The sequence below is a fragment of the Falco punctatus genome (genome assembly GCF_963210335.1).
Source record: "Falco punctatus genome assembly, chromosome: 4".
Classification (NCBI taxonomy): Eukaryota; Metazoa; Chordata; class Aves; order Falconiformes; family Falconidae; genus Falco; species Falco punctatus.
Genome location: NC_137583.1, coordinates 52,850,381 through 52,862,767, shown reverse-complemented (window position 1 = coordinate 52,862,767; position 12,387 = coordinate 52,850,381). Strand labels below are relative to the sequence as shown.

General features: G+C 45.5%; 1 protein-coding gene across 9 annotated transcripts in view; it reads right to left on the bottom strand.

Annotated features, from left to right (window-relative positions):
- The window catches only part of SNAP47 (synaptosome associated protein 47), a 109,683-nt gene that overhangs the window by 17,673 nt on the left and 79,623 nt on the right, over positions 1-12,387 (bottom strand). For 6 of the 9 annotated variants that reach the window (XR_013927489.1, XR_013927490.1, XR_013927491.1 and 3 more), the window contains exon 6: positions 1-12,387. This exon is cut by the window's left edge. Coding sequence is in view for 1 of the 9 variants with exons in the window: in XM_080383112.1 (XP_080239238.1) it covers positions 12,358-12,387 (30 nt within the window). In the remaining 8 variants the exon portion in view is untranslated. The other 3 variants (XR_013927494.1, XR_013927495.1, XR_013927496.1) reach the window with 3 other exon arrangements.

The following is a 12,387-nucleotide window of genomic DNA, read 5'->3' as shown; positions in this document are numbered from 1 at the left end:
GATTTTGTTCAGGTAAAATCTGCATCAGTTTATTCAGCTTTAGTCACAGCAGCTGAGCTTTGAGAAGACAGCAAGGGTCTAGAAATCTAAAAAAAAAAAAGAAAAAAAGAAAAAAAAAAGAAAAATTAAGGTCATTCCTCACTTGCAGGTCAAATTTGCAGTGCAGAGAAGTGTCACAGTTATGCAGTGCCCTGAGTGTACTTCTGAACAGAAAGTCCTAGGTGGGAATAAGTCTCCGCCTGGTGGGACACAAAATGTTTCAAGTTTAAAGGCTGTGGTCACAGATCCCCTCCCCACAGATCAGAGAGCTGTGTCTATCTGCTTTCACTGGCTTAGAATACCACCATTGAAAGCGAAGCTGCTTTGCCTTGTATTTTTATTTTCATAGTCCAGGAAATACATTTATTCTTTGTAATAAAATGTTTAGAAACAGGCAAAAACCTGTTAATTTCAATGACCTTTTCCAACTTTCCAGTAGGAAAATTCAGACCAAAAAGCCTCAGTTGCAATTACTCTTTTCATTTGCTCTGTTTCTTTGTTTTTTTAATTAAAAGCATCAATTTTGGTGGTGTTTCCAAGAAGACTTTGTTACAAGGTTTGTTCCCTGAAATGAATGAATAAAGGAATCGTAATCAGATTGTTGGAACTCAAAGACTGCCAGAATGTCCCACATCTGGCACAATTAGGCTTTTATTTGTTAACCGCTTGTAATTTCCTTAAAACCCAGATAGACACCACGGGGCAGACTAATGCCAGCCAAAACCAGCAAAATCAAATGGTGTTTAGTGAAATGCTGTTCTAGGCCAGCAAATTTCAAGATTTTGATGAGAACTGTGGGGGGAAAAGCATTGAGAAACCATTGTCTGCCTCCATTGCTACGTGGAATGATTCTTACTGCAATTCACTCTGGTCACGTCAACGCACAGAAATGCAAACCAGAATGCAGAGTCATTTAAATATCCTTGCATCCTTCTCTCTTGGGTTTCATCTTCACCTCTTCAAAGCTTCAGTGGAAGTCTAACTGCCACCTCACAAGCTGCCTTTTAAGGAACCTTCCTGTGAATACATCCCTTTCACAGAACCATAGAATCAGAGAATGGTTTGGGTTGAAAGGACCTTTAAAGGTCACCTAGTCCAACCCACCTGCAGCAGGCAGGGACATCTTCAGCTAGATCAGGCTGCTCAGAGCCCCGTCCAGCCTGGCCTCGGATGGTTCCAGTGCTATGCCATCTGCTCTTGCTGTTCCATCAACACGTAAAGAGAATCCAACCTATCATTCATTGGACAATTGGCCATTTCAAGCACACTAGTTATAATTCCCCTCTTCAGCCACATCTTTCCCTAAAACAAATGGATGCTGGGCAGCACTGTTATAAAACCTGTACCTCTTGTGGTTCTAATGTTGCTGACGGTGTTGGAGCTACATCTGCTTGCATGGGCAGAATTTACCCACATGGCTGTCAAGGAAGTGATGCCATTTTGCCCTCCTGAGGTTGTAGCACATGGCCATAAATGGATGCAAATTCTTCTGGATCCTGCAGAATGCAAACACTGGGGAATGCATTAAGCTGTTTCAGAAATTAATCAAAGTGGGGAGAAAAGACACACACCCAATCCACAGTCCCAAGTGGCAATTCTTAATTATCTTCTGTTTGGATTTGCAAATGTGGAAATAAAAGTGCTCAGGAATATTGCAAAGGACAAAACCATACAGTTTGAGAAGCACTGCCAGGAATTCCTTCCTTCAGAAGCCAGTTGTGAATGTAAACCACTGGCAGAAAGCTCATTTCTAGCAATAACAGCTATGTCATGTTTCCTGGAACATAGGCAGTGTGGAGTATCATAGGAAAAGGAAAATAAACACCGGTTCACTTTCTGAATCACCAGTCATAAATTCTCACTGAGGAAAGAAAACCCAAAACACACACACACACACATGCACACACACCCCTCAAAGAAAGTTAATAGAGTACCAGGAGAGTTTTCTGACTCCCTCAACTGATGCGTCAAGTGGAGCTAATATCCCCCTTTTCTACGCTGGGGTAAACCTATAGCACTGAGCGATGCAAATAAAACAAAGACAAACCACATCCTCCTACAGTTTCTGAAGTGGGACATGTTGTAAAGGCAGTCATTCAAACTGTTTTCTCTGGGCTTTAAACTCAGATCTTGCCACTTTAAAAGGTCCTTTTTCCTTTTCTCTCTCTCTTTTTTTTTTTTTTTTTTTTAAGTTGCTTGCCTTGGAAGAGAGATGAAATCCCATGATGGTGCCTCTCCTGGTGGCCGAAATTTCATTTAATGTCTTTGAAACGTATTAGGGATTGATCCTGGGCCGGTGAAAATAAACATATCACAGCAGAAACTATGCTGGCTCATGCGATCTCTGTTAGAGATCACAGCCTCCAAATGCAGAAGGATCAGATCCCACCTCCTGCTGCCGGTGGTGCTGGGGGTACCCCAAGGTGGGTGGCCTCTAAGCCATGCAGGTAGCTGGTACCAAGAGAATTGGGGTTTAGACTTCAATCTCCTGCTCTGCGTTAGTAATAGTGCTGGGTGGGTGTGCCATTAAGTTATTTCAGGTGTGTAAGACCCCCATGGAGATTGCTGTCCTGGTGAGCACAAGCAGGACTGCCAAGCTGGAAACCTTGCTGGACCAAAGGGGAGCAGCACAAGGATCAGTCTAGCTCTCCAGTTTGGCTGTGGTTTCATTCTGCCCAAGTCAGAGCAAGCCAGGCAGTGTAAACCTGTACAATCATATGGTGAATTAGACTTTGAAAACTCTTACCTGGCTTACAATATTAAAGAGAAAATTCTCCAATTGAGGAATTCCTCAAAGAAAGTTCTACCTGGAGGGATTACTGGGAATATTACCACAACCTGAAGCTTGGCGTCTTTATCCAGTACTTGCATAACTGAGTCCCGAGAGCGCTGCAGCTGACAAGATGTGGCGGTTCGGAGCCCGTAGCTGCCAAGATGCGGTGATGCGGGGAGGCTCCACACCGCTCTTGACATCCGACACCTTCTGAAGCCATTCCAGCAGGCTAAGGGAGTCACAGAGCTGATCCGTATCTCCTCCTTCAGGCAGCCCCGTGGGATGGCTCTCTGGAGAGATGGCGAAAGATCACTATCTGCGAGCTTCAGAAGGACAAATTGTTCGCCTCGGTATGAGCAACAATAGAGGCTTTGAGGACATCGGTGACCAACTGCACCGAGGCATTCCTTACCGCACACTTACCTTCATTATATCCCTGCTAATCACCCCTCTGCCTTTCAGCGGTGAAATGTTATCGCCCTTCAGCAAGGCATCAAACCAGAGCTGCAGAGGGATTGCTAACACCGACCTGCCCTTCTCCTCAACATGAAAGGAGAAGAGAGAAAGCCTGTCCGGGGCTGTGCTCGCTGCTGGGAAAGGACGGCGGGCAGGGAATCCGTCTCCGTGAAGCCAGGCTGTGCAGACAGCTCAGGCTAGACAAAACCCCTTCAAGAGCAGGCACAGGGCAAGTCAGATGGGTTGCCTCTCTTTGTCTCCTGCCAGACAGTGTTTCTCAAGGCCTTTTAGGGTTTTTTTGTTTGTTTTTTTTTTTTCTTGTCTTTGCTATTTATTCCGTTTGTTGTAGCTTTGCAAAAGCACAGCCACTTTCTTGCTCTGCAGTTTCATCAATGTGGCCTTGGCAAAATGTTCCACCAAATCTGACTCCTAATGGGAAACTGGACTTTTGGATTCTGGTTTTGTGACTTGTGAAACGCACCTAGTTCCTGAAAGGGGAGGGAATTAAAAATATATATTTTAACCTAACCATAGGAGACATACATAATGGAAATATTTTGGTAAAGATGTACAGCTGTAGTGTCTCATGGGCTTTATTTTTCCTTATGCTTCTGTTTTCATTAGACAAATTATTGCAAATTATTGCAAAGCGGGGCTCTCAGAAATAGTATCACTGTGAGAACGGTTGGGGAAGAGAGCTCAACTCGATTTAAGAAGCAGCTAAATAAATTCTGGAGCAAGGTGGTTTGATGTGCACTATGCTTGTGTGACTTTTCAGCCCTGAGCTCTTGGGTTTTGTTCACCGTTATGTAAACTGACTACATCCCAGTATCATACATACATGCTACCACACATGAAGTTCCATCTGCACAAGCCTGTGATTCTTTCGTGTTAACCTTTGTTCTGGACCTTGATGATACAACAAGTCACAACACCCACAATATTGTCCCCTATTCCTGCTCTGAGTGGTAGGTTGGACTAAGAGATCTCCTGAGGTCACTTCCAGACAGTACATCCATAGTCCTGTAGCTGTGCTAACTGCATTTATCAGCTGCAAAGGAAGCTGGAACGACTTATTAAGATGGAGACATTGACAGCAGCAGAGATAAATCCCCGTTCCGTATGTTCCAGAATTTAAAATTACTGATTTATTGTTTGATCACGCAATATTTTAAAAAATCAACCATTTTGTGACTGCTGTCAAGGCAAAATTGATTTAAAATATCCCCACCCATTTTCACTTTTTGTTCTCCTCCTCAGTTTACTGACCCATGCTCCTCTTCTCTGCTAGCTATATTCTAAACCAGATCAACAACCGAGGCAAGCAAACAAACAGTTTAAAAACCCCAAAACGAAAAAACAAACAACGAAAACCACTGCAATATGCTTCATTTTTTTGACATAAGCACAAGTGAAGCTGATATATTTTTAAAAATATCACTGGTGGGATGAATTACCATCTGCAGATTCCTTTCCCTATCAACTATGAAGGGAGGTTTTAGGGGCTGAAGCTAGGAAGATGAATCCTATAATAAGTATTTTCAATAAATTAACATACTTTGGTGGCTGAATCATGCCCAGGCTTTATGAAGACAAAGATCCAGAACTCATCTACTATTCTCGTTTGATTTTCCATGTCAGTTGGAGGTGAAACACTGCACCCCAGCTAGCAGTGAGCTAACGCCTTTCTGTGTTGGCCCCGCACCATAGAAGAACATCAAGAAAAGCTTAATTTAAAATTAAGCTTAGAAATTAGTGTGAGATAATGACCACTTCACACTTGCTGCTTGCACAAAGCCATCCTGATTTGGGAAGTAAGACACTGTAGTAGTACGGACACAGCTTATCTTAGCCCCATTGGCCTTAGTGGCAGAGAACAGTCCTGCTAATATTTAATGGGTATGGGTGCAACCAATGCTACCCTCCCCTGGCCTGCATCCCTATAATGAACTGGTATGAATTAAAAGTTCACCCTCCAACTGGTATCTCTAGCAGATGTTCAATTTATTTTATTTCACTTTTTTTCATGGAAAATCCCAAGGCGTTGAATTCCCCCCTTGCTGGATTGTCTGCAAGGGAACAGTCTAACATTTGAAGGCAATGAGACTATACATTAAGGAATGGGGTGTAAGCGAAACACGGTCAGCTCATGATTCACCCAGACAGACTCACCCTCCTCAGTTCTCACACTTCAGTGTTACAGAACAAGAGTCCCACTGTTTAGCATCCCCCCTAATTCTTTGGCTTCTCACTATTTATACTTTGCAGGATTTATTCCAAGGGTGGAGGTGGTGGTGTTGGGAGATGAAATTGCTCTGTTTTTCATGAACAGAAGCTTTCAATGGGTAATTTACTACTGTATAATTAAGCTTCAGATTTTGTTTTTACTTGGAAATGTTTTAAAAAGGAAGCCAACTATCTGGTCAGATTTGTGATGCACAGTTGATGAGAAACAGAAACCCAAAACACTGATCAGAAATCCAGAAATGGTTCAATAGAAAGAGGTCTCAGATCCTCTGGAAGAAGGTGAGCAGAGGATAGTATTCCCAGTAAGCTTCCAGTATTGCCCCAGTGGTTGTACACAGCTGTTAAGACACAGCTCACGATTTGATCAAGGCTGCCTGCCATAGGCAGCGAGTCTGTGAGTCCCTTCCCGCTGATGCAGAAGTGAAATGTAAGAGGGTGTGATTCATGATACGGTTATCTACAACGTGTCTGAACTAATCACCACAGGCCTCCTTTGCAATTCCTGGAGAGAGAGAAACTCCTTGAAGGAGCTCTCTCCCTGGAGGTCCTGGGAGCAAGTCAGTTATCCTGTCCTGGATACCTTTTTAAGTAGGTACCACAGCTTGAAAGCCTGTAAGGTCAGTTCAGATGAGGACAGCTGGTTCATCCCAACTTCTGAGATGTATTTGAACCTGGTGCAGGTACTTATCTCCTGGTGTCATTCTCTATTAAGCACAGGGAAGGACTGCACAACTACTTAAGAGGAAACCTATTTAGTTTGGCTGAAGTTAGGTGAGATGTATCCTGCGCAGAAAGATGAAGCTGCTGATTCAGCAAGGTACTTTAGCTCCTGATGTTTTCCAGCTTGGAAGGAGTAACACGGCAATCCTGTAAGTGCGTTATTGTGCCCTCCTTCCCATCCCTACAGATCTCGCTACTTGTGTTTTAGGGCTACTGTAAAGCCAACGTACTGAAAGGTGTAGTTCCTCCCTGTGCCTCAATGAAATTGCCAGAGAAATCCTAACAGACCAGGCAGTTTCTGATTTTCAGATCTTCATGAATCTGTCTCTTCCGTGGTTTTGGCCCCACGCGAATGCCAGTTACACTCCTCTAATTACATTTTGATGTTTAAGTCAGGCATTGCCATGGATAACCTCTTAGTTGTCCAATGCCATCATCTTAATTGGAATTTTATCTCCCATGCAGTGTCTTTCCCAAAGCAAATATGAGTTTGAGTTTCATAATCCCTAGCTGCTAGGTGGGAAGCTGCAGTCTAGCTTATGGGGATTCCTGCTTTTAGCTTGAATAGCTCTGTCTGCAGGAAGAAAAATCACCTTGAAAGCAGATTATTCCATATTCATCTCATACAGAGATATCTACAGCTCTGTGGAAATGTGGCACTTGTAAATACAGGACTTTGTGAAAGGCCAGAATAAAATCTCTAAGAAGCATAGACAAACACCCAAAACGTGAGTCCATGAGGTGCAGCACTTATAATAATAATACTAATATCAGCAAGCCCCTAAACCTTTCATTTTCAAAACACGAACCAGGAAGATTTCTGTAATTCAACGTTTCCTAGCTTTTTACTGCTGCTGACCCTCAGGGGCAGGTTGCTGGGCTATATGGGCCTCTATTCTCCTGTATTTGGGGTCTGTGGAAGCCGGTGGGTTTGGATAGCTGGGGCTGGGGCTCTTTCATAACGGGAAGTCTTCGAATACTTGTGTTCCTAAGGGCTGCTTCTTGGAAGACCCCATCAGAGTGCCAGCTGAGAGCCAGGTCTAACTGGGTGAGTCACTGTAGTGGCAAAAGGCATCTGACATCTGCCACCCTGTCTAAAAAGACCAGAAAGCAAGCACAGCAAGGACACCTGGTCAAGGTCAAAGAGCACTGCAGTGCTGGAGGAACGACAGGACCCACGTCCATCAGCCCTAGGTCAGTGTCTCAGCTGCGCTCACCACCACGGGGGTGGAAAGAAGCCATCTGACCCTGACACAGTCTCGCAGCACCATGTCTGCTCCCAAGACTTTGTTTTTCCAATTATGGTAAAGAGCCTGGTCTTCCCCTCCAGTAACTTGGGCCCTTGCTAGGTACAAAAATAGTAAAGCAGGCCAGACATCTCATCGGCAAAATGCTCGTGTTCCTCACCATGAAGCATGGGGCAGCCATTTGCTATGAGTCGTCACCGCGAGGATCCTCTTTCAGAGGGTATGTCAGCACGAGGGTTTCGAGAGGCTCTCCCAGGCCACCTCTCTTTCCTTGGTATCTGGGGCTTGTTGATCCTGGCACACCACCTGGGAACAGGCAGGAGGCCAGCCTAACAGATTGGCATGTGTGCAGGCAGGGAAGAGAGCTGAGCATCTGGCTTTAAACACCGGAGCTCAGATTTCTCTCTGAGGGTGCTGACAGGAAAATGCATGCCGGCGCTCCGCTGCTGCAAGGCTCGCTAAGGGAGTAGGATGTCTCCAAGGGATTTGAGACAATTTCACTTCTGAAGTCCTTCCTTCCTGCCTCCTGTTCATCACGGAGCCACACAAAAACCTGAAAGACCAAGTTCATCTCTTGAGACCCCACAGACTCAGCAATGGCAGAAGTCACCTCCACAAGCTCTAGGTGAGTTCAGATCTGTCAAATGAGTGCTATGAGCCTCGGCAAGTGTGATTCTGTGTAGCTGATCACATTAAACTGGGTCTTATTGCTGGTGGACTTTGCTCCATACCACAGCTTCACTACAGCCCTGTAAGGTCAACAGCTGGCCACTAATGAAGAACCCACTTGCAGCATCTTCCCTAGAACAGGACAAAGGAAAAGAAAAAGTCTCCTAAGAAATAACCGATTAACCGAGGTGAAGTAATGCCTTTAACATACCCCTTATTTCCCTGACATCTTGGGCTGGATTTATCTTACCACCTTTAGCCACCTAATGCTAGGCACACAGTTTAAGCCAGTCCTTTTGGCTCCCTCCATGGTCTAGGGTGTCAAAAAGAGACCCCCGGAGTTTTGGTGCACCCTGCCTTAGTGCAGATGAGGCAGATCATCTCCTGGAGATGCCTGTGTCCCTCGCCTACAGAGAGCTCAGATTCACCTTGAACCTCTTAGATGACTGACCCCAAGCAAGACGAATCCCACTCCATTATTGCAATTCCCTTTTTCCATGTACTCAAAAGTAATAACTTTCTCGCAGCTTTTGGCAGAACTCAGCTTTGTTAATCAGCCTGAGACCCTGAGATGAGAGACTTTAATGGCAACGTATTATCTAGACACGGCTGTCGCAATAATTTTGCTCCTTACTCCCGGAAAAGGCTTTCCAGAGCTGCTAAGGAATGACTGAAAGGTTATTTAATAGCAAGGGCTTGGCTTCTGTAGAGACAGCTGTTTAAATTACATCAGTGTGACCAGTCACAAATTGAACTATTTGCTGCTTGTATCACCATGGAGGAAGAGAAACGGTGCTATCTTTTTCGACTTATTAAGAACTGATGAATGCTGAAATCGTGGTGCTGAGGGAAGGGCCCTTCCCTATTGCAAAAATTGCACTGCCATTGCATCTGCTGGGTTCATTTGTCGGAGCAACCGCTCTGTGATGAGAATGGGTCTGGTGAGAACCCACGTAATAAAAGTGATTTGTACTGAGTTACAAACATTTGGGGAGGAAAGGAAAATATGTTTATTTGTCAATGGATTTTTTTTTGCATAAAATTCCAACATTAAGTGTTTGTCATTGGGAGAGAAGCTGATTGACAAAGCCAAAATATTTCGTCCCATAAACAGAAAATTTACAAATCTGTACTTGTCAAGAAATAAAGGTAACTAAAGAATTAAATATTCTGGTGAGATTTTTCAGACAGTTGAGAGTCAAAATGTTTCACATTAAACAAAAATTAATGTTGACAAGGAGTTCCATAGGTCTACCCAAAACCATCACTGAAACAAAGTATTTTCCAAAGCCTTTTTCCTCCTAAATTTTAGATCAGTGCCCTCACCATAAGATCATCTTTCCCTTCAAGAATGAGCATGATAGGAAAGGCAAATACCATCAATAAAATTATTCAGAATGATGTTGGCACAGCAACAGGAGCTGTGGGCATTTCATGGGTTTCAGCAGTGAGTCTGGATGGTCACTGTGGTTTGCACACATACGTAAACTGGTGGGAGTCCACAGATTTGGCTTTTCCTCCTGCCTCTCAGACGTTTGTGGTGCAATTTTGGATAGGTTTTGATCCACAAGCTGTTCCTGAGTTTCTCCATCCTTTGAGGGTTGCTATACTCCGTTTCTCATGCGGCTGGGAAGTTTGATCAGCTCCTGAAAGCGGGGAGAACAAGTAGACTCGATAGATCAAGGCTCCATGAGGACCTGCAACCCCATTATTTGATGGGGAAAGCTGTGTATTAAACCCACGTCTTATCAGCGCCTAAAGCAAGAGTCTGACCCAGGCATCCCTGCAGCTACACATGCAGGGACTCGAGGCAGGAACATGCCATGCATAGTTCAGGCACAAGACAGATTGTCCCCCGGAGAGGGCCTTCTCCCCAGCTTTCCACAAAAGCGTCACTGGTTTCCATGAGATGTGATGCCCCAGGGAGAAGGGGCGGTGGACAGAGAAAAAACCTGCTTAATATGCTAAGGCGAGGGAAATGGTATGTAAATCAGAGCTGTCATCCCTTTCCTGACCCGCGCTGCAGCACATACTTCTGTCCGAAAGTATGTTTATACTGGAAAACAGATATATGTCCAGACTGCAAATATATAAGCAAAAGTGTAGGAAAGAGAGCCAACACCTCTTCACTTCAGACCCTGGTATCTGAATTATCCTAGGTTTTATACCTGTGGTATAAATACCTATATATTTAGGTACAAATACACACACACACGTACAGTCAAAGATGCAAGAAGATGGCTGAGAGCACTGAGGAGATGGCTCTCCTGCTGCCAGAGCCCCTTGGGTTTCAGTGTAGGCACAGTGACCACCGAGCGTGCCAGCAGAAAAATTAACCCGCAGCACCCCATCATTGCCACTTCGAGCTGAGCTCCTTCCACGCTATCCAGGTGCCCGTACTTCATGTGTCACAGCAATTCTGACAGCTGGCTCCAGGCAAAGTCACCGCGGGGTCCCTGCTCTGCACGGGTGCACCGGTGCTATGGGGTGTGAGTTGTTACCCCGGGAGCCGCGCCAGGTCTGAGCTGGCCGTGGACATAACTGGAGTGAAAGGAGAGTGTCTGTCAGGTAGGGCCTAATGCTGCACCTGCAGGCAGTGGGTCTCAGTCCCATGTGCCTGGGGTCTGACAACAGAGTGGGGGCCCTGAACGTAGGCTCGTCACTGAACAGCACTTGGCTTGGCCGCATGGATTGGCTCCAACGACCTTCCAGTGTGTTCCTCTGGGGCGAATGCCAGGGTGTTAATGGACTGTTAGAGCTAATGCTCACCAGCACTGGGTCTTCCAGGAGACAAGGCTGCTCCTGGAAGGTTGTCACAAGGCTACTGAAGCCAGAAGGGTTTCAGCTGAGGGGTGTTTGCCACCACCTGCTTACACGGCACCTTATGCATCCTTTGCCTAGGTCAAGCTATGCAACAGGGAGAGACACCTTCCAGCCAGGCTCCTTTGAAAGCAGGGCTTCATAGGCAAGCATGCCCTCAGTAAAACGCTGCTCCTGCTTGGTGATTCCCCTGTATCTGACAATACCGGTCACCAAAAAAGATTAAACCAAAAACTGAAAAAAACTGAAGGACAAGCCTGTGTGTGAGGGAGCCCAAAGAGAGAGCCAGCCATGCAACTCCTGCTCAATATGTGAACCTCAACAGGTCTGCCTTGGTTCATTATTACATTTGCCTGCTGCAACCAGTGCGTCACCGATGCTAAGCCCTTCCTGGCTGCAGGAGTGTTTTGTGATCCTCTTTCGGGCCCATCAGGCAGGGGCAATGGCTGGGGCAGAAAGGAGAGCTCCCACTTTCCAAGGGAGGGGGACCTGCCCATTGCAAAGCTCCAGAGGCTGTGGACAGCCGCAGTCAAGGATAAAGAGCTGCAGTCTGGAGGGAGTTCCTGCAGAAGTAAACTCACACGCTGTAAAGCAGCAAGTGCTTAAGGCCAGACCCCATAAATCCACCAAATTAGATGCTGGTGACATTATAGACCCATTTTGTTAGTTTTTCCAGCTGAGCTGCAGACCACAGAAAATGATTTATACTCCAAGACTTGGGATGGTGGGGGCAGGGAGAGCAGGATGGGGGGAAGGGGGCAAAGGGGAGTGACTCACTGTATTTAAATTTCTAATCAATTTTTTTTCTTCAGGAAGGAGGAGAAAAAGAAAAGAGTAACTTATTCTTGGTGCTGGGAAGATGAAAAATATAAATTGAGGGTGAGAGAAAGTGCTAAAAGTCTTCCTTCCAAGCTGCATCTGGAGGGGAGTGAGGCACCAGCTACCCTGCAAGGGGTAAAGCACAAGCTATGGCAAGGACAAAGCAAAGGGGAGGGGAAGATGTAGACCCAGGGTTCACCACGCGTGGCACACCTGGCATTGAGGCTTGTAGGAACATTACACAGAGCCCTTTGGCCTCTGATACAGACTTAGCAGAAAACCACCTTGAGAATATGACCAAGATGCTTCTTCCTCATCTTGAAATGCCTGCACCAGTGCCTGTGTCGTTGACACGGTGAGCTAAGCTGGAGGGAAAACAAACCAACTCGGCTTTAACTTGACTAGAAATTCAAACTGTATGTGAGAGCAACTGCTGGTCTGAGAAAAACTTCAAAAATCAGCCTGAACACTCTTGCCTCTCAGCATTTACCTGGGGTTTGGCAGATAACAAAGACTTATCCAAGGTCATCCACAGCTGAGACTAAACAGAGTCATTCCTCAGGCACGTTACTGGGCATGTGGGCAGAGACGGATGTC